Source organism: Sylvia atricapilla, chromosome 3 (assembly GCF_009819655.1).
Source record: "Sylvia atricapilla isolate bSylAtr1 chromosome 3, bSylAtr1.pri, whole genome shotgun sequence".
Lineage (NCBI taxonomy): Eukaryota > Metazoa > Chordata > Aves > Passeriformes > Sylviidae > Sylvia > Sylvia atricapilla.
In genome coordinates, this window is record NC_089142.1 from 2,599,373 (window position 1) to 2,623,498 (window position 24,126).

At 45.6% G+C, this 24,126-nt stretch overlaps 1 protein-coding gene across 2 annotated transcripts in view; it reads right to left on the reverse strand.

Moving 5' to 3' along the window:
- PINX1 (PIN2 (TERF1) interacting telomerase inhibitor 1) overlaps positions 1 to 22,776 on the reverse strand; it is a 59,925-nt gene extending 37,149 nt beyond the window's left edge. The window contains exons 1-6 of one of the 2 annotated variants that reach the window (XM_066314614.1): positions 22,674 to 22,776; positions 17,530 to 17,639; positions 15,686 to 15,778; positions 15,258 to 15,336; positions 11,465 to 11,557; positions 8,872 to 8,948 (exon numbers count right to left, since the gene is read on the reverse strand). In XM_066314614.1, the coding sequence (XP_066170711.1) occupies positions 8,872 to 8,948; positions 11,465 to 11,557; positions 15,258 to 15,336; positions 15,686 to 15,778; positions 17,530 to 17,639; positions 22,674 to 22,692 (471 nt within the window). In that variant the 5' untranslated portion in view covers positions 22,693 to 22,776. Of the gene's footprint in view, positions 1 to 8,871; positions 8,949 to 11,464; positions 11,558 to 15,257; positions 15,337 to 15,685; positions 15,779 to 17,529; positions 17,640 to 18,160; positions 18,178 to 22,673 lie in introns of those variants that run through there. The other variant, XM_066314615.1, reaches the window with a different exon arrangement.
- Positions 22,777 to 24,126: the final 1,350 nt, after the last annotated feature.

Below are 24,126 nucleotides of genomic sequence, written 5' to 3' on the forward strand. Positions count from 1 at the left end.
CTGTTTCCCTCTCATTCCCACAGCAGCATTATCCCTACAAGTTGTCAGCCCAAATCCCACTCCTCCAGACACAGGAATAAGCAAATTCCTGCCCCAGGGAAAGCAGGGCAGGGAGGGAGACCAACTCATCACCAAGAATTTGCCCACCTGGCTTAAAAATCAACAGGAAGCCACCTGCTTAGTTCACACTTCCATGGACAAATCCTGTTATGATAGGATCAAAAAAAGGTACTTTTCCTTGTTTTGAACTGCTGCACTGCAATTTTTTTTTATTTTTTTTAAGGAAGGCTCTTTGATCACACAAATATTTTTAAAAGGAAAAACAAAACAAGGCTGGTCTATAAAGCTCAGGCCCATGGCAAGGGCTGCTTGGAAGGAAGGGATTACACAAAATAAGATAAGGTTTATTCCCTAGAAGCCAAACCCATATTCTTAGGTACTGATGTGTTACTTTTTCGCATAATACAGAGTTAAAAAAGAAAAGGAAAAAAAAAAAAAAAGACAATTGCAAGAAAAAAAGCACAATTAGGGTTTGTTCTGAGCACCCAGTTAAGCAGCTATGCCAAACATTGTTTTGTGGTCCCTTACACGATTCCACTGCTTTAACCCTATTTATGCCATGGATAAAAGTGCTTCTAGATCACATTTTTATGCAGTTTAATTTAGAGCTGGATTTCTTTCCTCCCCTTTTCATTTTCTTTTTCCCCCACCTCTTTTTTTCTCTAAATCTCAGTGAAGAATTCCACTGGAGAACCACCTTTGCAGGACAAGGGTTATAAAATATACACATGACAAGGCCTAGCACAGAAATGCCAGAAGGAAATCAGGTCAGTTAAAGCCTTTTATCAACACAGATCTGTCTCTCACACCATAGATTTCCCCTGATTATTTCATCAGACCCATTTATGGATCTAGTTTTTTGTCCATGTAATGCCTGAGCACTGGATATGACCAACTGAGCAGCCTTGGGATCTTTAAATGACAAAAGCAACTGAGCCATCCTGGTTTCAGACCCACTCGATCTCAACATAAAAAAACCACAATGATTTCCTCTTTCTGAGAGAGGAAAAAAAATTCTTGAGGGTTCTTTTTTTCCATTTCTTAAAGCAGAAGAACTCCAATCGTGACAAAGTTCTGACTGGCCTTTTCCTCTTCCACAAACTTCCACAGCCTAAAAGCTTCCATAATGAAAAAAAAAAAAAGCAAAGGCAGCAAAAATCCACCTCCAAAAAACACAGCACAGCTTTCACACCAAATGTAGTTAAAAAATGACTAAGTTTTCTTGATATATGAATTTGTGGGTAAACCATTTATCAATGACCTGTTTACCTGTGCAGCAGAGTCCCTCAAGCCGAGGGCCATGTCATTCCCCTTTGACTGATTAATTAGCCAATCAAGGGATATTTTTCACTGTGAGACAGGATGGGTTATTCCAGCTAATGCCTGGTCTCTAATGGTAACACATTAAAGCCAACTCGGCTCTTTAAGCCTCTGGAAGTGACCAAAAGGGAAGGAGAGAAGATAAATCAAAAGGAGCTCCTCCCAATTTTGTTTTCTGTTCCTTAACAAACCCCCCAAGGAACAAATGTGGAGGCAAGACTTCTCCAATGAAGAGAGGAAGAAAAAGGACCTTTACTTCCAGATTGGGAGATCTCTCCTCCTCTCCCTCTCTCCTGATATCTGAACAGCAATAATTTATCCTCCAGTTGATTAACAAGGTGCTTATAGAATAGGCAACAAAACATCAATACTTTGCTCTTCCTCTTTTTTTTATCAAAAGCACAACTAGGACAGAATGCTGGGTAAAAGAAATTCTTCCTGGTGTTTCTGAAACAATCTCATCTGCATGGAGAAATATTAAATATATGGCCCAAATTAACACCTTGAGCCTAATTAATTTTCTGACTTGCTATGTAGAGGGTGTTGCAAGTTACCAGCTCAAAGCAACAGGGCCTTAGATCAGTTTTCCAGGGGTCTGTGCTGCCAGATTTGCTCTACCTGAACCTCCTGTGCAGGAGGTTGGAACTGGAGGAGCTTTAAGGTTCCATCCAACCCAAACCATTCTGTGATTCAGCCCTTCAGCTGCACCGTCCTGTTGTTCTCCTTGTGACTTCGTGTGACCTCAGGTTGCTCCTCAGGTGCAGGCAAAGGCTTTGCACTGCTCACTGCTGGCAGAATCTGGGTTTGGGTTGGTTTTTTCTCTTCTTTTTGACCCTTTTGGCTGTTAAGAGTCCATGGTGGGGTATCCATGAAGAGGCCAAAAATGTTCCTGCAGTACTACAGAGGCTGTAAAAATCCCTTGATAATAATCCCAGAATGGTTTGGGTGAGGGACCTTAAAGCTCATCCCACTCCACCTTTTCCATGGGCAGAGACACCTTCCACTACCCCAGGCTGCTCCAAGCCCTGTCCAACCTGGCCTTGGACACTTCCAGGGATGGAGCAGCCACAGCTTCTCTGGGAAACCTGTGCCACCCTCACAGTTGAACAATTTTTTCCTCATATCTCATCTGAATCTCCTCTGCCTCGTCTCAAGACCATACCCCCTTGTCCAATCACTTGAGACTAAAAATCTGCGGCAAGTAAAACATGCTGGTCGAAGCAGCAGAGATTTCAAAAATATTAAGGCTCTAAAATATTTCATGACTGAGCAGGGAAGGCAAACAGATCCACGTGCACATGGACAACGATTCCGGCACCAGCTCCTCTCCTTCAGCCACACAGAATCCAAGCACAAAACAACCACAGGAATCCAATTCAGTCCTGGAGCTGCTCACAGAATGGCTCCTGGGAGATGTTTCACTTAAACTGATCTATCTCTGTCCATCCCAATGGGTCTAACAAGTGTTAAACTCATCTTTTCTCTTGGCGTCACTCATGGAGGAGCTGGGATTTCCCTCAGGAGACTCCTCCAGTGCCTTGCTGACATCACTGTGAGGAAGCCTGCTGAAGAGTAAGTCTGTGTCTTCCTTTTTCTAATTGAAGTTCTCACCCTCCAGTCCCATTCCTGGCTTTTGCCTACTCTTGATTACTGTCCCTTCCCTTCCTCTGCTCCTCCCTCCCCATGACCCCCAGATATTTATAGGCAGAGAGGTCATCTTTTTTCTGCCTCTTTTCTGAGATGAACGTATCCAGTTCCTCCACTCTCTCCTTCTAGGACATGCCCTCTAACCTTGTCTCCCATTTTACTAAATCCTTTTGGACTCTCTCCAGGTTTTTGATGTCTTTTTTTTTTTTTTTTTTTTTTACCAAGTATGTTCTGCTTCTCAGTCCCAAATACCTCGTGCTAACTGTGGTCTCCAAAGCAGAACGGTGAAAAATTTGTGTTAATTTGTAACTCATTTTTCTCTTCTGCAGGGTTTGTTTTGTTTTTTTTCCTGGCATTGCCAAAAAAGGGAGCAACAAATTAATTTATGTGCTAACCCTGCAACAAATTTGGTCAAAGGTAAAACAAAAAAAAACACTCTAAGATTAAACTTGCTACCTGCTGAAAGTCACAATTGTGAAACCCCACAAACACCAGTATCTTGACTGGTATTTTGCAGAAAGTTGAGGCGCAGGGAATGGTATCAGTTTACCCATAACTTCAGGCAGCCCATGGCAGAGCCAGACTTTAACGGATTTTCAGCTATGTCCCTTAAGATTAGCCAACATGCTTTTCTGATAAGTGCTGGGAAATACAAATCAGTCGAGGAAGTTCTGCAAAATGTGTCAGAAGACAATTTCCTGATTAAAAAACAAAACAAAAAAAAAAGTGAAAAAGCACCAGGGGTGGACAGTTCCATTTCTAATGCCTAACAAGGAAGAAATCACTGCAAGCCTGAGACTTTCGGGCTACTTGGATTGGGTGGCTTAAGGGAACTTACGCAGGTTGACATCCAAGTTACACAAACTTGGAGGAAGCAGATTACTCATGGAACTGCCCGAGCCATGCATGTGAGGTGGATGCAAAACACTCAGGTTTTTATGCATCTCCACCAGGGTTTGAGCAAATCAGAACTGCTCCCCCCCAGCCCCCAGAGCGAAATCAGTGCCAGAATTATGCTGTTCAGCAACCAAGTTGGGACCGTCTGCAACTCATTCCCAAATCCTCACCCTCACTCAGGAGCATTTTCTCCAGTGATAAGGCTCCATCAGGAAACACAGCTGGATGGAGGAAGGAAATTCTGAGAAGCAAAAAAAATAGTGGGGGTTCCAGGAAGTTCAACCAGATAGGAACTAATGGAATTTGTTTTTCTGTCTCCCCAGCTCCCAGTGTGTTCCTAAGCAAGTGAGAAAATCACAGGGAAAAGTGGGGGCAAAAAACAAGTCTGGCAGATCCTAGCCTGCAAAACAGGTCCTCACTGCAGGTCTCCAGAGAGCATCATAATTACAATTCAATATTTTCGATCACTTGCTCTCTCTGGGAAAAACTGCAGACGTTTTCAATTTAGGTCCACTCTGAAGCCCAGCCATTGTTTTCTTCCCCACCTCGTTTTTTTGACTTGTATTTTTTTTGTTTGTTTTAAACAAAGGTCCCTGTGTAGTTTATTAATAAGGTTTGAGTTGGACACATGATTTATCAAAAATAATTTTTAAAAAAGGATGGTTATGTTGAACATTCAGGAGAATTAAAGGTTGCAATTGCCTCTGCTTAGTAACACATATCCCTGAACCATCAGAACAACAGCACTGTAGTTTTATTACTTCTAGAGAAACTCCATTCGACCCTCAGGGGCAAACAGCGTTTCCTTCCACATCCTTTGCAATTCCTCTCTTTTGCAATCTTTACAGTCCTCTGGCCAACTCCCTCTTCCTTTGATAAGGTAGATAACCCAAGTTTCAACATCCCCCACTCACTGCTGCAGAGCTGGTGTGGAACAAGAGCAAAGATCCATTACCAGTCCTTGGCCAACGAGACAGTTAAAAAGGGAGCCTGAGATCAGCCCCACAGTGAAGAGAGCTCAGACTGAGCTCACACAGAGCATCTCCTGCCAAAGGATATTTGCCCAGATCACAGAATGATTGTTAATGTCCACACTGGGAAAGAGTGGACAGGACTGATTGTTACAGTGATTTGTTGAGACCCTGTTTATCACCGCAGCAGTTCAGGGGTGACAGATTTTTGCCAAGGACTTCAGAAAGCCAAACTACCTTGCTGGCGCAGAGATCATCACTGAGCCTTGAGTTCTCCCAGTAATCCCCCCTTAGAGCACAAGCACAGATGGAATTCCCTGTGTTTTGCTTATTTCTTCTCTTCCCCTAACCTCTAAAGGCAGTTTGGTGTGACACCAGCCAACCAGCCAAACCTAGTGAAACAGTGGGGAGGTTTAGATTGGATTTAGGAAAAATTTCGTCATGGAAAGGGTTGTCTGGCACTGGAACAGGCTGCTCAGCAAGTGGAGGAGTCACCATCCCTGGAAGTGTTCAAGAAACGTGTGGCTGTAGCACCTGAGGACATGGTTGAGTGGTGAACAGGCTTGGAGTAGAGGATTGTAAAGACCTTTTCCAGCCTTAACAGTTCCATAATTCTGTGCTTTCTTTTTCTACTCATTACAATTTTGTCATGGGCTTAAACTGGAGCTTTAGGGAAGGCTGATAATCAATACTCTGGACAAACTCCTGAAGAGCTTGCTGTCTTCTCCAGTTTCAATTTCAATTCTATGAAAAGCAGTTCTTCACCCTGCATCTTCCCATGAAGTTGCACCCAAGTTTTTCTGATCCCAGACTGAAAGAAATAGGGGAAAAATAATTCAGCTGAAAGTCTTTGTCAAAAGATCAAGAGTGGAATCATAGCTCTGTTGGAGTCATTCGGTGCACATCAAATGTGTGCTGAATGCTTTTCAAACTGCATCCTTGAGAACAGAGGAGGGAGATGATACCTCAGAAAGAGCCTCAGAGACAGGACTTCAAGCTATAAAATAATGGAATGGGTTGGACTGGAAGGGACCTTAGAGATCATGCAGATCCACCCTCTGCCATGGGCAGGGACACCTTCCACTATCCCAGGGTGCTCCAAGCCCTGTCTAACCTGGCCTTGGACACTTCCAGGGATCCAGGGGCAGCCACAGCTTCTCTGGGCAACCTGTGCCAGGGCCTCCTCAGCGTGACAGAGAACAATTTCTCCCCAGTGCTCCATCTAACTGTCTTCTGTGAGTTTGAAGCCACTCGCTGTGCCCTGTCCCTCCAGGTCCTTGTAAATGGTCCCTCTTCCATCTTTCTTGTAGCTCCTTTCAGGTACTGGGAGGCCACAATTAGGTCATCCCAAAGTGTCTCCAGGCTGAACAATCCCAATCCTCTCAGCCTTTCCTCACAGCAGAGCTGCTCCATCCCTCTGATCATCCTGGTGCCTCCTCTGGACTGGCTCCAATAGCTCCTGGGGTTTCTGGGCTAAGTCATGTCCAGCTCTCACCCACCAGGACTCCCAAGTCCTTCTCCATCCCTTCATCTCCAGGCTGGATTGATCCCTGGGGTTGCCCTGATCCAGAAGCAGCACCAGCACTTGGCCTTTTTAAATCCATGAGATTTCTGTGGGCCACTGTTGCCTCAAGTTTGCCTGCTTTTCACTGTTTGCATTTATTCTCACGCAGCTTCAAGTAAACTACATACAATTTTAAAAATTATCTATTGTTTACATATTTCTCCTCTGGGAGGAGAAAGATGATGGTGATGTTCACCAACGAGGTCAAAGAACCTGTGTAGCCAATCTTTGGCCTGCTTGTCAGAAGTATGTAAAATGGAGTCAGAGGAAATAAAGTATAAAGCTTTCCTGCTTGACCTCCTGCTGCCTGCTTTGTTCCTTTTTGTCCCTAACAGCAACAGGCCACTGCTCCAGCTTTTCCAGGATCAATGGGGGCAGTTCCATGGATCATCTCCATTGCACCCACAGCTGGGAACCTGCAATCAGATTCATGGAGAGGAGTTCTGGCTCCTATGGAAGTATGGAAATCTTTATCCCGTGACCAGGGAAACCAGCCCAGGCTTGCAGGAGCAGAAATTTGAAAGGAACTGGAGCCTACCACAACCTGCAGGTAAACCCAGGGCTCTGCTGGGCACCAGGGCTTTTCCTACCTCATCTCTGTGTAGGAACAACTCAGTTTCTGGAGAATGGCAGCACCTCCCTGCTCCTGCAGTGAGCTCTGAGCCACAGCAGAGAAATGCCCAGAGCTCAGGGATTTCAAACCAGAAGGCAAACACAGAGAACTCCTGCAAAACCTCATGGGACACTTCCCTTTGTGCCACCTTAAGGACCAGGCTCTGGAACATGATGGGAAGGGATCACAAGAGTTCATGGGTGCAGTGCAATGAAACTGCTCAGAGCTGGAGGGGCCTGAGCAATGCACTTCTGTTCTGTGCAAACTCCACAGATCTCTGATCCATGAAGAGAAGGAGAAGGGGGATCTGAAGGAAGCCACTGTGCTGCCTCTGGCTTCCTCCCCCTCAGGTTGCTCAGCAGCAGCCAGGAGACAACAAATGCAGCTCCAAATTCTGTTCCCTCCTGCCTGGATTTGCATGGGGAAATCTGGGTGCACAGTCTGTGACTTTTCTGCCAGAAGCTTGAACCATTTCAGGAAATCTGCACAGCAGCCATCAGCCAAGCACTGCAACTGTCAAGGGATTGGCAAAAACATGCACAAACTTAAACACCCTTCATAAAATCTGCAGGTAATAAAATCCAGGTAATCTGCAGTGTTCATCCACAAAATAGCAAATGTTCTGCAGGAAAAAGTCCCAGAAGAAGCAACTTTTCAACTCTGAATTTCAGAAGATTGTAGAACATAGAGAGAAAACAATACCAGCTACCTGAGACAACTCATGAGTGAGCAAAATCTACTCCCTCAACCCCCAGCAGTGCTGACCTGCTTTAAATCCCAGTTTGTCCTGCTTGCCACTGATATGACAGCAAGGGAGCCAAGGAGAAGATCCAGGGCATATTTTGGTGATCAGAACCAACAGGGCTCCCTGGTACGAGTTTACTCACTGGATGTGAGAGCTCCAACAGCTCTCACCGACTGGAAGTTCCCAAATCCTTATTTCAGCCCCCAGTGATCTGCAGTGAAGTTCCACAATGACTTCCAAGAGCACAAGGAGCAAGGTGTCAAACATTACAGGGTATTCCAGAAATTTCCACTCCATTTCAAGCCCCATCTTCCCCCTAAAACCAGGTATTTCCAAGAACTTGGAACCAACAGGGCAATTCCTGCAATACATTCATTTGTGCTTTTCCAGATGTTTGTTTTTCCAAAGAATTTCTCTGGATATGTTGGTCGTGTCACAGTTATTTTATCCACTGATAGAGCTGGTCTGTGTCTGCAAGTACAAAATGCTAATGAACATATAAATAAAATAAAAGCTGGTCCAAACCTGGATCTCATTACACAAAATCAAGGGAAAGATCTTCTCATCAAATATTTATCACTGTTCAGGCCACTTCTGAATTTTTTGCAGCTGCTCAGCCTTTCCCATTTTTTGTGAAAACAAGGGCAGTTTGTGGAGACTGCCCAGTTGCTACTGAATGTCCAATTTTATTTTGGATGTTCATGGATCTTTCACAGAATCATTTAGGTTGGAAAAGACCTCTGAGAGCATTGAGTCCAACCTTTGACCTTTCAGGTTAAGCAAAAATCCTCTTTGTGATATACAATTTCTACCAAAAAAATTAAAACACTGGAGTGTCCTATCTCCAAAGAAGTTACATCACGATAATTCACAAAAACAGGGATTAAATATTTTTAATTAAATAAATTTTTAAATTAAATTTTACTCTTTATTTCCTCACAGTTCAAGCACAGCACTTCAAGTAGAAGAAACATATTGGCAGAAGACATCTGGATATTTTGTTATAGGGGATAATAGACAAGGAAACAAGAGAAAGGAGAGGATTCTTGTTTACCTGGGTCTTAGCACTCTTCTGTCTTCTCCCAAAAATGCAGGACAGGTCCTGTTCAGTGCGTATCGAGAGATCCTTACCTGGAAGGTGTAAAGAGAGGGAAAAAAACCCAAAACCTTCACATCTGAGGATGCATTTTGGTAACAGTGTGACCCACAGAGAGAGAGGAATTGCTCTTGGAGACAAACAAAAATCAGGAAGTCCAGGTTGGATGGGGCTTGAAGCAACATGGGATAGTGGAAGGTGTCCCTGCCATGGCAAGAGGTTGGAATTAGATGAACTTTAAGGCCCCTTCAAACCCAAACCATGCTGTGGTTCTATGCTAAAGCCACTAAATGAAGGTCCACAGGAGGAAATGTGTGTATGCATCGGGATCTTTGGATTCTTAAGGGGATTCCCCATTTCTGACAGAATTAGGGAGTTACAGCTCCTCCACACAGTGAAAAAAAAAAAATCCATTTTTATTCAGTGGGGACTTTTCTCCGATTTCTGATGCTGCTTCTGAAAAGCAAAACTTCCACCTCTGCCACACACTGGGTTATTCCAACTGAAAACCATTTCAAGGGTGAAGCAAAGATTTCCAGGAGGGCCATTATTCCCATCTGATTCTTGTGTGGTGAGCTGGATATCATATGGAGATCATGGAGGGGGAAACAGGAGGGTGTGGTGTGATGTGATATTCAGAGATACAGGAAAAGGTTTAGCCAATTCCACAGCATAGGAGTTGAGTTGTTGAGAATTGTCTGCCTCTGTCAGAAAATTTTTTGGAAAAGGCCAGCTGGAGTTAAAGAAACAAAATTAACCCAGACAGGTCAGACTCTGCTGGGGTCTCAATCACTGGATTTTCTGATTCCAAAATCAGTGACCTCAAAATGAATTTTGTAATGGTCAAAAAAAAACCCCAAAACAAACAAACAAACAAACAAAAACCCCAAATCTGACTTTTTCTTTTTCCTGGGATCCTCAACTGCCCTGGAGGGTAAAGAGGTGCATCAGCCTAGAGGAGCAAGTGTTCCCCATCTTCCTCCTGCCTCACTGTACCGCCTCTAAATGGCTTTGTCCAAGCACACTGGAAAAAACTGGGGATGTTTTCAGCTTTCTCTTGGCCAGGGCTTGGAATGTGACACCCCAAATCCTCTTGCTCCTGTCTAAAGGCTACGCTTCCTTTCTGTGCCTCCCCTTGGATGTATCCCTCATTCCCCCTCAAACAGAAAACCAACTCAGCTGACAGCCCCAGTCTCCTGCAGCATCCCAGGGCAGCAGCTACTCGAAAAGCAGCTGAAATCAGTGTTTTAATCTGAGCTTGGGGTGTATTTCCCAGAGCCAGGGGTGGCTGCTCCTCCAGCAGCGAGGCTCCAAACCAGCCCCGGGAGCGGAAGCCGCGTTTGGTGCCGTCGCTGTTCCCTTCTCCCGCTTTTGTGTCAGCTTGTCTTGTTTAGTCTGAAAGGAAGCAGGACTGGACTTCAACAACAAGGGCCACGACAACACAAGCCTTTCTTAAATAACTTTTCCCCTTTCCCTGAAAAAGGACGATTTCCCTGTGTCAGGCCACAGAGGGTACAAGCAAATGAGGGGCTGCCTTGTGGAAATGTGACCAAACAAATCAGGGATATTGTGAATATGAAAGGCTTGAGCTGTATTTTACATGCTCAAAAGACACTTTTTTCCCCCTCTATATTTAGTAAAAGGTTAAATCCAAATCAAAATAAATCCTCTTTGCTCAAACAGGCCACGGCCTCTGTACTTGTGAGCCCTGAACCAATTTAATTGTTTAATGTCATAAAGTGGCAGGCTCATGTTAACAGCTCGGACTTCAAGGTTGAATTATTTCACCAAAAATCCCAAACCCTGATATGAAAATCTGGCCTCCACTCAGATATCAATTAGCTCTGTTTTAGCAGAGGCATTTGCTGTCAGAAAACAATACACAGAGCTTTCAGTTTAATAAATCAGCCATTAGTGGAAACTGATCCTATCCTTGCCCTGAAACGGGCACACATGGTGTGAAAGGGGAGCAGAGCAAAAGGGAAAGGACTGGACAACTGTCAAGGGCCACAACTTGACTGAAATAATGTCAGCACTCTAAGAAAGAAAGAAACTACTAAACTCCACAAGTTCTTGATGAAGAGTTTTTCTGGCTGCCCTAATTTATCGCATAAAGCACCTGGTGGATGTAAGAGGGCTTTCCTCTTCCTTCATGCAGGTTTAATCTGATCCCTGATCTCATCCACATGATCTCTGAGCAGGGGTTACTGGGGATTGCAGGGTTAGTGCCACGCACATGCCCAAGTCACTCCCACCTCACCTCTGCCTCCTGCTCCCATCCCATGCCTCCACTGCTTGGAATATTCACTGCTCCTTTATTCAGCTCCTTCACTAAGGAATTCTTTTATTCCCAACATCAGCAGCCTAAGGCCATCCAAAATTGCCCAAAATAAAGAGGAGCAGCACATTAGAGCTTTAAGCAAGTAGCTGCAGGGGGTTTTAAACCCAGGTTTTACTTGGCAAATTTAGACTCCATGAGGCAACAGATCACCTTCAGCAGGGTTTGTTTTAATCTTGCCCAGGGCTTATGAAACAACAAAACTCCACTTACCTTTGGCAAACTTCATATAATGGACACGTTTCTTGGAAGATTTGGATTTTTCTTCAAGGCTGAATGTCTTTTTCTGCTTTTTCACTGAGGACTCTAAAAAAAAAAAAAAAAAACCCCAAGCAAACAGGGTCCAGCTCTGTCAGAGGCACTTAAGCACCAAATTCAAACATCAGCGTAATTAACTTTCTCAAAATCCAGTCAACAACATAACAAAAAGTATTACTGAAGGAAGCATTCTAAGTTTTTTTCTGAAATATGTCAATGCTTGATTTTTTTTTTTTTGTCCCATTCCCTTTCTTTCCCATTGCCAATCCAGTGTAATCTGAAAAGGCAGATACAGGTACTCCACATCAAAGGCAAATCCATCTCCGTGGTAAGAAAATAACAATAGTGCTGTTCCTCATAAAGTATCTCCAGCACCAGAATCTGAGAAAGAGTAGGAAATAAAATACTGATTGAGCAGAAAGAAAAAGTGGGGAATCCTCCCTACAGGATTTTAATTTCTAACCCTACACAAAAGACCTTTATTTGGACATAAGCTGATACATCTGTGTAAGGAAACTAAATGGTGACAAAGCTTTTCTGTCCCTGAGGTCAGCTAGAACAAATTGCCACATCCTTATTATCTCATTTTCCAGGCTTCCAGAAGAGGGACTGCATCTAAACTGTCCTCTGGGAATGGTCTCTGGGGCTGGCTCAGTCCCAGAGCCACTCAGGAGTACTTTGGGAGACTGTGAGCAGGTTAAAGCCACGTGAAGGATTAACCTCACTATTTAAAAGCACAAGGATCACGTTCCTGTGCTGTGCCAGGTTATTTTAGGGGTACAAATGTTCTCTCTGCAGCCACAGGAGCCTGTTAATTTACAAAATGTTGCCAGAGAGAGAGAGAGAATTCACCTGTTGAACAGTTAATTGCTGCCTTACTCCTGAAAAGAGGCACCACAGAAATCTCTGCTCTGTAATTCCACAGGAGGTTGCTATGGCGAGGTGGTTTTTTTTCCTCCCTGTGGGATGGGTAGGGAAATCAACCCATGCCCCCAGGGCCACGTTGAGTCACCTTTTTTATATGATCCCACCCTGGGAAGCTCTGCTGCCCAAGCTTTTCTGACACTGGAATTTCAGCACTTCCCTGCTTGATAGGCACTGCCACCTGATGAATCGTGAGCTAAAACTGAAATCCTCAGCCTGCAGTGGGAGAGCTGAGGGCCAGCAGGCTGAGATCCACTCTCCCACTCCCACACTAAAGGGAAAAGGACCAGCAAATCCAGTTTTTAACAAAAAAATCCTCAATAAAAAGGGTCTGTGGGGAAAGTAAAGATCAGAACTAAAATATCCTGACAGCGATGCAGCACTTTTGAGTCTGGTTTCCAACCTCCTGGTAGCAAAAGGAGCATTACACAGAGCATTCCTTCTCCACGTTATTCCTACAGGGAGAGGGGCAGCAGCACCGCCTCGTGCCTGCAGGGAGGAATTTCACTACTGAACGTGCTGGCACTTGCAGTGGGCAGGAAAATACATCCCTGTGTCTTCCAGGGACTGGAAAATCATCTGACAAACTGAGCAAGTGCTGCAGGAATGTTTACTGTGGTTTTGAAAGCAATTTAGTGGGAGCAATAAAGCCACCAAAGTGCCATTTCTGCAGCAAATGTGATTGAGGTGCAGGTGCCAAAGCACAGCCAGGGTGTTGTTCCCACTTTTTATCCTCAGGAAAGGGACAGTCATCATCACTGAGGATCCCAGCAAAAGAGCCAGGAAGTATAAAATGGTTTGGGTGGGAAAAGACCATGGAGTCTCAACTCCCTTCCACTATCTCAGGTTGCTCCAAGCCCTGTCCAGCCTGGCCTTGGACACTTTCAGGGATCCAAGGGCAGCCACAGCTTCTCTGGGAAACCTGTGCCAGGGCCTCCCACCAGTGGATGAATTTTTTCCTAATATTTAATCTAATCTAAACCTGCCCCCACTGGGTGCTCAGCTAGGGGAAAAAAAAAAAGTTAAAAAAAAAATAACCAAAAGGAAAAGACAGCTAAAGCTGCAGACACTGAGGGTATTTGAATGGTGGCATCAACCCCCACGGGGCCCTTCCTTTCCAACCTCTGATTGCAATCCAGCTCTGGCAACTGCACCAGTTCTTTAAGAACAATGAAGTTTTTTCAGCTGACTTTTAATGCAGTTTGGAACTGGAGGATGGCCAATAAAGTAACATTTGCTCCTGCAGCACAGCTGCAGGCAGAGTTTTTTCTGGATGAGTTTTGCCAGCTTCAACAATTGCCAAAAAAACAAGTTTCAGAGCGATGCCTTTTATGTAAATCACCAAATGTGACTCTGACCTGGAATTTTCAAGGTGCACCCAAATTTGTTCTCAGTGATTGAAAACTTGTCCCAGCTCCCAAAAGAACCAAAAGAACTGAGTGAAACGGGGAGAAATGTGAGTTTTCAAGGGTCACTTTGCATGAGATGACCCAGGGAAGAGTGCAGAGCTTAGGACCAAGCCTTGCTCCCTGAACCTGCCTCTGCTGACTCACCGTGGCCCTGGGCAAGTCATTTCAGCTCTCTGCTCATCAGTCTGCAGGTTTCCCACCAGTTACACCTCCCTGATCTTCCAGGGGCTCAAGTTGCAACTTGGGCAGGATTTAGTTGTGAAGAGAGAAAGGAACTTTTGGAATTTCCCCATGAAATGCTCTCCTGCCTCTCCAGGAGCTGAGTGACAGCACCGAGTCCTGGGTGGCCTCATGATTTCACAAGGACAAATTGCACAGCAAGGCAAAAAAGGTGTTTTGAGGTATCAAGCTCAGAACTTTAATCCTAGTTCCCCAGGATTAGAAAACTTCCTTGCTAACTGATTTTCCTCCTCTTTTTTTTTTTACATTTTCTCTCCTAGAAATCCTTCAGTGCTCAAAGGTTAAGAATGAATGAATGAAGAATTGCCAAATTCACTAATCTGACAATTCTGCTCCAGCAGCACAAGGACAGGCTGTGTCCAAGCTGGAGCCCTTGGTTTAACAACATTCCAGAGAGGTGTTCAGATACAAAATCAGAGTCTAAACTGCATTTATCTAAAGGAGAGATGATAAATCACTTGATAAATCACTTGATAAACTTTCTCTAAGCTCACACCCACCATGACTTCCTAACTTAATTTTCACAAAGCAAGGTCAGTTTGTAAGAAGCTTTTCAAAAATAGAAGACTTTAAAAATAGCCCTTTTGAGAAAGTTTCCCCACTTGTGTGCTCAACACCAGGGCTACAAAAATCACTTCATGCCACACTCAAAGCAGAGATGCAGAACTCTGAGGCAAAAGCTATGGAGTAGCTCTCCAAGGACAGGAAAAGGAGGCATTTAAGAAGCCACTGGAGCATGGAAGCCAAGTGTGACAGTTCATCAGCAAAAGGAAGGCAAAGCATTGCAGTGCTGAGTGATGGCTGTGAACCTTCAGACAGATTCTGGGTGCTTTATAAAGAAATAAATGTTCCTCTAGGTACAGCCCAGAGGAAGTATCTCAAATATTTGTGATCCTGGATGAAATAAACATGTTTAGCATTTTATGTTTTCTTTCCTCAAGAAAGTCTTTCTTTGAGACCTGAGAGCAAAACTGATCCACTGAGATCCACAAACCCATCGTCATGGATAGCAACACATCCTTTGGCTCCCAGTGATTCTGGGCAAGAACAAGGAGTTCTCAACCTTATCAAAGGTGTTACTTGCATCACAAACTGGGCCTCAGGAACTTTTTAAAGATACAGAATGGAAACTCTTCTGAGCTTTCAACATCTGATTGAGCCAAGCATGAACCTACCTGTTTCACCCTGTCCATGGCAGTTATTCAGCTCAGCCAGGAGCTGGTTGAAGTCATCCTGATGAGCAATCCAGTTGTCCTGTAAATATCACCCACATGAACATCACAAGGCAGAAGTCTTCAGAACTAACACAAGTTTTACAAAACAGATATTAAGACTCTTGGAAGTAAGTTAATTGATTATATCCAATCCTTGTTGGTGGGAGGAACCCTGGGAAGCTCCACAGGTGGTGACAGCAAGCCCACTCCTGCAGTCACCTCAAACTGAAATGAAATTAAATGGGCTCTCTTGGAAAGTCCTAAACAATCCTGTTTGGCACATGCTACCACCATGTACCAAATTCCAACACATTTCACTGATATTCCATTCAGATAATTGTGCTTTTGCTGAAATGGGATCCATTCCCTGCCCTGGGCCTTGTGCTCACCTCGTGGTTGATGGTAGCTCCCAATCCCAGCACGTCGTTTTTCACCTTAACCCTGATGTGTTCTGGATTTCCTTGCTCCTGAGCCCCGAGCCCCTAAGGAGGATTTGAGGGTAAAAATGTAAGGATTTTACAGCAGCAATTAGAGCTTTTGGACTTAAAGACAGTTCATAAGGAAATCACAACTTCCTATTAATTTGCCTGCATGTAGCTGAATTCATTCACAGGCATTACCACACAATGTTTTTTAAATTCACTACTTAAGCCTCCAGCAAAGCATTATAAACACTAAAATAGCAACAACATTAAGTAGTTGGGTGATTAATCAGCAAATCACCTGACATTCCCAAGCAAACCCAAAGTGTTTACAGCTTTTAAACAAGACACTGCATAAGAAGAACGTGCCTCTCCCCAAAAATGTCTCTGTGTCTGGGAAGGGTAATGGGAGCAAGGCAGATCCACACGGAACACACAACCCAGACCAAATTTCTATGGGAGGAGAGCAGGGAGGAGCAGGGAAGAAGCAGACTGGAGCCAGCAGGACATTCACAACTCCTTCCACCTCGTAAGTGGATAAAAACATCGGAGCAAACAACTTTGAGGTTGTTTAATATGAAGCAATATTCAGGCCCAGGGTTATCTTTCTCAACTCTGCAGTCAAGGCTAAAAAACCAAAAGGCAAAGATTTGGGTTTAAAACTTTTTTTCCTGATATTTACCTGCTTTATGCCTCATCTGTCACAAATCATCAGCCAAATGTGTTAAACATTTATGTGATGCTGCAGTGGAGAGAAGCTCAGCAGACACATCCTGGGATATCAAATATTTGAAGGGATGAGGACTATTTGAAAAAGGCTGTTGCTATTACAAACAAGAAAGAGTTGATTTGGTCCACGGGCTGGAAAATCTGCCTTGAAACTTCTGCTGACCAAAAAGTATGGAAACAAGCAGGACACTTGGCCACACATCCTTCCCTGACCCAAATCCAGTACAACCAATTACAGGACTGGTGTTAAGCAGCCTCATTTCATTGCCCAGATTGGCTTTTGCCCCTTAATTTGATCAAGGGAAAGTTCCATTTGTCCAAGTTTGTAATGGAATGGAGACAACAAATCCTTCTTGTACAACTGCTGGCAAGGAAGATCCAGTATTTCTAGTGGGTAACATTGTGAGACAACTGAGGCAACATTGTAAATCCAAAAATGGGTTTTAAGGCATTTACAGAGAACGATCCTAATTTTATGCCTTTTAAGGAAAGTCTGGAAGAAGAAATCTAGAAGAATAATTAAAGGTAGTGGAGGTTTTGTGGGGATTCTTATCATTAAACAGCCCAATGTGCAGCCCCAAATCTCAGCTTTGCTGAGGCACCTCTGTGGAATTAAACCTGCAGTTTGCAGGTGTCTGTGCTGACCTGGAGGTTTTTATTAGTGCCAGAAACCAGTCCCCTCACCCACAGGTCCTGGCTGGAGCTAGGAAAGGACATAGCTCACAGCATTTTGGGGGTTCAAGGAACAGATCAGAAAAATAATCTTAAAACCAGGTGAAAGACTAAAGCAGGTCCTGGAGCTGCTTTAAAGAGTATCAAAAACAGGGAGTGAATTGAGGGTTTAAGGGCAGCTTAAAACCTTTGAACTGATTTAATGCTCCAACTCCTGCTCACTTGGGAATTTAAATTGTCAAAGAATGGAGAGAAACTGGAAAGCAGGAGAGGCACTAACAAGACTTTGTAACGAACTGCAGAAATCTATCACTGCTCAAATCCTCTTGTGCACTTACGAAGATAAATCAAAGGAGAATACGCTGGCAATTTTAGAACCTTCAGCTACACAATTCCCTTTTAGATCCTACCTTTCCTTTGGACCAGCCCATCTTTTCCAGCATCTTCTGGCCAAACTTGGTGTCATCGTTGCTCCAAGCGCTGTTCCGTGGATCCACAGACCACTTTTGCTTTCTCCGGGCTGCAGCAGGAAGGGAAAATTCAAACAGGCTCCATTGGCATTCCCAGAGAGCTCTTGGTATTGAATCACTTCAAACAAAGCTCTTCATTACAACAAAAAAAAACCCCTCCAGAACTTATGCCAGACTGAGTGCATTTTGGGGGTTAATTGTACTGAACAAAAAATTCAACAACAATAATAAAAGCCCAGTGAAAATATTAATTATTAATGGGAAGATGCCAAAGTAGGATTGCTACGGAAGTTGCTGTCCCTCAGGATGGGCTGCAGTTCAGGGAAGGCTTTAAGGATTACCATTTAGGTGTAAATTCCATATTTATTCCAATTTTATTTTACATCTGGTTTCAACATGGAATCTACAGGGGAGGAGATGATGCTGCTGCTTTCCCAGGTCTGGACAAAATCAATTCTCCGGGCTTCCCTTCAACCAGAACCCAGAAATTTTTAATATTTGCCTTCCTAACAAAAGCCAAATCAAAAATCCAGTGTAAGTGAACAGAGAAAGGGAATGACAGGACACAAACCTGTGGGATTTCAGCTCTTGGGATTTCTCAAAAACGCTTTATGGGGAAACTGAAAAGCTGCCAGAAATTTACTGCAGGAGTTAAGAGATCCAAAGGAGAATCAAGGCTCCTTTGTCCTATGTGGATTCCTGAAGAAATTACAGATTCCCAGACCCACATGTTGCCTTTCCCACCAGGAACAGCTTCCTTGAAATCAAGGAAGAGCAGCCAGCCCAGCTAACCAGTCACTTGAAGCGTGCACCTAAGCCCAGGCAGGAAGAGAACCTAAATAAACAAGACAAACAAAGAATGGGAGGCAGGAAGATCACAAACTTCATCAAACACCATGGGAAACGCTGGATCAAAAATGACCCGTTAACCCAAGGCCACACAAAGGCAAGGGAGAAGCCAAATCCAACGAGGTGTTTTCAATGTAATCAGGAAGTCATCGTTCCCTAAAAGACAAGATTTGGGATTTGGGCCAGAGGGACTGAATTATTAACAGGGATGTTGGACTCATTTTTTGCCCAGTTTTGTTTCATTTTTAAGGAACTAAGCCTGTCAGAATTCAAGGTGGGGGCGCTTTTTTTAACACACTTCCGAAACTTTGAAGCTCCAAACAGTCTCCAAACAGTTTTTGCAGTGGGTGAAAGGCCTGAGGGCTGTGAGGGGAATCCAACCTTTGCCTGGTTCACTTCTCTACAGGAAACAACTTATTAACCTCAGGGGCTGCCCCTGGAAGTGTCCAAGGCCAGGCTGGATGGGACTTGGAGCAACCTGGGATAGTGGAAGCTTGTCCCTGTTAGTGGCAGGGGGTGGAATGGGATGACCTTTAAGGTCCCTTCTCACCCCAAACCATCCTGGGATTCTGTGATTATTCCCGCCAGGAAACCCTGAGAGCAGCAACTCCTCCAAACTCTGCAAGTGCTGCCAAGAAAAGATGGCAGATCACTGTGGTCTGTGATTTTAAACTTCCAAACAAACTGGGATTCCCTGCTGCCCCATGGAGAGCCACAGGGCTCAGCCTGGAGAAAAGGAGGCTCAGGGGTGACCTTGTGGCTCTGCACAGGTCCCTGACAGGAGGGGACAGCCAGGGGTGGGTCAGACTCTTTCCCCAAAGAACAGGGTGAGAGGAAATGGCCTCAAGTTGTGCCAGGGGAGGTTTGGATTGGACGTGAGGGAAAACATTCTTCACGAAAAAGGTGATCAGACATGGGAACAGGCTGCCCAGGGCAGTGCTGGAGTCCTCATCCCTGGAGGGATTTCAAAGCCACGTGGATGTGGCACTTGGGGACTTGGCTCAGTGGTGGCCTTGGCAGTGCTGGGGGACGGCTGGAATTGACGGTCTTGGAGATCTTTTCCAGCCTCAAAGTTTCTGGTTCAAGGATTCCAACAGACCTCATGCTCCCCAGCTGAGCAGCTGCAAAGTGAATTTCTATGGCTTTTCCTGAATATCTCTCCCTGAGAGAAGCCTCTGAGATGTTTTGCTCCCAGGAGGTTGTTGGTAACAAAGCACGAGGGCACCTGGCACAAATATTCCTTGAAATTAAGAGATCTTCCCTTTCCCAGCACTTTCAATCTAAGTGTTACAAACTTCTCAGCTACACTGTGGGATTAATCCACACGTTTCTGCCAGGTGAACATACTCTGACTTTTAAACAGGATGAGTTAGATGCAGGAAAAAAAACCCCAAAAAACTTTCTTTAATCTTTTGAGTTGTATTTAAGAAAGCCGGGAATAGCTCCATGCCATTTACAGAAAACATAAAATCATCTTCCCTTTCCAAACAAACAAAAAATCCACTAATTATTTAAATATTTTAATTATTTAATTAAATACGTAATTATTTAGTATTTAATTATTTCTTAATTTAAAATAATTTAATTATTTCTGATAAGTTCAATAATTTATCAGAAACATAAATTTGTTCACTGATGTCTTTGGAGTGGGAGAAGAAACCAGGCACAAGATTCAGCTCCTAATTTAACACCAATTTTCTGGGCTGCTTCAAAACTGGTGCCACACACAGAGATGGAACTCTGGGAGAGCAGCACCACCCAGTGGAGAAAATCCTCATTTCTTTAGGGACTCACAGTACCGCTGAGATTGGAAAATACCTCAGAGATCACCAAGTTCAACCATCCCCCAGCACTGCCAAGGCCACCACTGCCCCATGCCCCCAAGTGCCACATCCACACTAATTTTAAACCCCTTCAGGGATGGAGACTCCACCACTGCACTGGGCAGCTGTGCCAGGGATGGACAACTCAAGTTCTTCACTCAGATATTCTACAACCTGCAAAGACCCATTACTAATCCCTTTTCCAAAATGAATTCTATGCCGGGAGAATGTTTTTAATTATAATTTCTGAAAGTTTCCATCCAAAACCTCTGCTGTGTGCCCAGAGATGGTCTGGGAGCACAGGAAGGACAAGGCTCTGGAGTCAGGCTGGGAGAGCTGGGGGTATTCACCTGGAGAAGAGAAGGATCCAGGGAGAGCTCAGAGCCCCTTCCAGAGCCCAAAGGGGCTCCAGGAGAGCTGGAGAGGGACTGGGGACAAGGGATGGAGGGACAGGGGACAGGGAATGGCTTCCCACTGCCATAGGGCAGCAATAAATGGGATACTGGGAAGGAATTCCTGCCTGTGAGGGTGGGGAGGCCCTGGAATAGGTTCCTCAGAGAAGCTGTGGCTGCCCCTGGATCCTTGGAAGTGTCCAAGGCCAGGCTGGACAGAGCTTGGAGCAACCTGGGACAGTGGAAGGTGTCCCTGCCCATGGCAGGGGGTGGGACTGGATGAGGTTTAAGGTCCCTTCTACTCCAAATGAGTCTACGATTGACATGTTCAATTACAATAATTAACAAATTTTGGAAAAATGACACCAAAATTTACACCAAAACGCCTGAAAAATTCCATGTGTAAATGCAGATTTGTTTTCCTCAAATCCCATCTTTATTTCCCACTGCAAACCATATTTGTTATTTGTATTGTCTAAATTTCCTGCAGCTCAGCAGAGAAATTCGCCAGACCCTGAGCTCTTGGTAAGGGGTGCCCTGTCAGAAATGAGGAGCCAACATTCTCAATCACCTCAGAGGCAAAAGTGAAGCTCTTTGCTTCCAGTATCAGGGAAAACTGAACAAAAGTCACAGAGTCGTGGGATGTCCTGAGCTGGAAGGAACCCACCAGGATCAACCAGTCCAAGCCCTGGGCCTGCACAGACACCCCAAAAATCCCACCTTGTGCATCCTTGAGAGTGTTGTCCAAACTCTCCTGGAGCTCTGGCAGCCTTGGGAATGTCACCATTCCCTGGGGAGCTGTTCCACTGCCCAACACCCTCTGGAGAAGAACCTTTCCCTGATATCCATCCCAAATTCCCCTGGCACAGCTCTAGCCACTCCCTGTGTCCTGTCCCTGTCACATGGAGCAGAGACTGGGGCTGTCCCTCAGGAGAAGCAGCAGCCCAGTGATGTCTGACCTCCAGCTGAACAACCTCAGTGCCTTCAGCCACTCCTCATGTGACCCCTCCAGACCCTTCCCCACCTCCAAATCCTCCTCTGGAGGGTCTCTAAAAGCTGGAGATTGGCACAGGTTGAGCTCAGCTCCAGCACTGCCCCAGAGATGACCCAAGCACCAAAGCCAGCACCAACACACGGCCCTGCCACGTCCCCTGAGTGTCCACTGCAACCCTGGGCTGGAGGTGGCCCCGAGCCACTGACAGGACAAGCTGTCCCCTAAAGGTGTCCAAGGGACATTCCCACTGCTCCTGCCCTGCCTGGGGTGTGATAGACGCCACAAAGAACCCCCTGCACCCCCTTATTCGGCACCAACATCCCCCTGGAATCCCTTTCCCGTCCATCCCAGCCTCCAGACCTCACCTCTTCCTTAACCCTGGGACCCTCTGGATGCTCCTCCCTGCCTTTCCCAGACCCCACATCCTCTGTTTTTAACCCTCAGAGACCACTGAAGCTCTTTTTCTGCCTCAGCCCAGATGTCCCAGCTCCCCTTTTCCTTGACCCTGGGATCCCCCACACCCCAATTCCTGCCTTTCCCAGACCCGAACCCGCTGGTTCTTCAACATCGGGGACCTCCTGAGCCCCTTTTACCGCCCCGGCCTGGATCTCCCAGCTCCCAGACCCCCCGTTTTTCTGGACACTGGGGGCCCCCCATTCCTGCCCTTCCCAGCTCCCCAGTTCTTCAACACCGTAAGCCCCTGAACCCTTTTCCCGGCTATCCCGAGGTCTCCCCATCCCATAATCCCCCCTTTTCCCGACACAACGAACCCCATCTCCTGGGCAGAGGGACCCTTCATCCCATCTCTCTCAGTCTCCTGAGAGAGGGGACTGAGACCTCCCTTTCCCAGCACCGCAATCCCCATTTTTTCCAGCCCTGGGAACTCGCCGCACCCATCGGAAGGGGCAGCGCGGCCCGAACCCCTCAGGCAGAGCTGTGGGGAGGGTCTGAGGCCGCTCCCGGAGCACCGGCTCGTCCCCATTCCCGCAGGATTCCCGCGGCATTCCCGGCGGGATCGGCACTCACGCTCCGCCAGCATCGCCATCTTGGGGGCCTCCCTCCGTGCGCGGGGACTTTGCTGACCGCCGGCGCATAGGAAGGGAGGCGCGAGGAGCGCCTGATTAAAAACAAGTTTTAAAACAGGCGAACGCGGCGGCCACCAAAGTGAGGATTAAAAAAAAAAAAAAAAAAAAAGTTTGCAAATTTGCAAAAAAAAAATCTAAATTCTAATAAATCTCTCAAAACGCGTCTCGGTTGTGTATCGGCTATTTCCGAGCCCGGGGAAGGGGATGAGCAGCGCTCGATGTGTGTGGTTGGAAATAAGGGGTGTGGGCAGGGTGAATATTCAGGGAAATTCAGGTGTGGATGTCTCTGGATTTCTCCAAATCTCGCTGTCATGGGAGGGAACTGGCCGGGGGATACACAGAGACTCTTGAGAAACACTCCCTTCCTGCCTTTCTATGAAATGTGTGAGATGGAAAAAAAAAATCCTTTCTGCCACAAATTGCACTTGAGGAGTGAAGTAATCCCTGTGATGAGTTGCTGAATCAAAGCACTTCTACACAGAATTTTTTTTTTTTTTTTTTTTTTTTTTTGTAGTTATGTTCTTGAGCCTTTGGTCTTTCATATTTTCTGGGATTTTTGGATTTTTAGCATCTCTTCAGTTGTTTTATTTGAACAACAGCACCCAAAATATGACTGAGTTCTTCAGGCTCCTCTCTGCCTACATTTTGAATCTAAGTGCAGTATTTTCTTTAGTATCCCTTTTATAGCAGTGCTGTGTAGAGGTTCTATATTCTGGGTGTTTGTGGGCTGTGTTAATTCTTTTACCCTTTACTGAATCAGTATTTGTGTCTTTCCTTGTGGCTGTGCTGTTCTGAATTGAGGATATTTGGCGTTTCTTCTTCTCTTTCCCAGCTGGAGTCATCTGGAAATGTCCCAGGTGTCCTCAGTACCTTCAGTGAGGTTGATAATGGGAGGATTGAGCCCAGAATCCCAGGATGGGTCAGGTCGGAATGGACCACAGGGGCTCCTCTGGTGTCACCTCCCTGCTCCAGCAGGACCATCCCAGAGCACAGAGCACAGGATTGTGTCCAGACAGTTCTGGAATATCCCCAGTGAGGAGACTCCATCCCCTCTTTGGACAATCTGCTCAGTGCTCGGTCCCTGCACAGGGAAAAAGTCCTGCCTCCTGTCCAGGTGGAACTTGCTGGGCTCAGTCCCTGCCCGTTCCTCTGGTGCCATTGCTGAGCCCCCTGGAGCAGAGCCTGGCCCTGCTCTGAGCCCTCCCTGCACACAGGGACACCCAGGGCTGAGTTCCCTCTCAGGATCTCCTCCCGAGGCTGAACAGCCCCAGCTCCCTCAGCCTTTCCTCCGAAGGGAGATGCTCCAGGCCCTTCCTCATCTTTGTCACCCTCTCTGGACTCACTGCAGGATCTCAATGTCCTGTCCTGAGGAGCCCAGAGCTGGACACAGCACC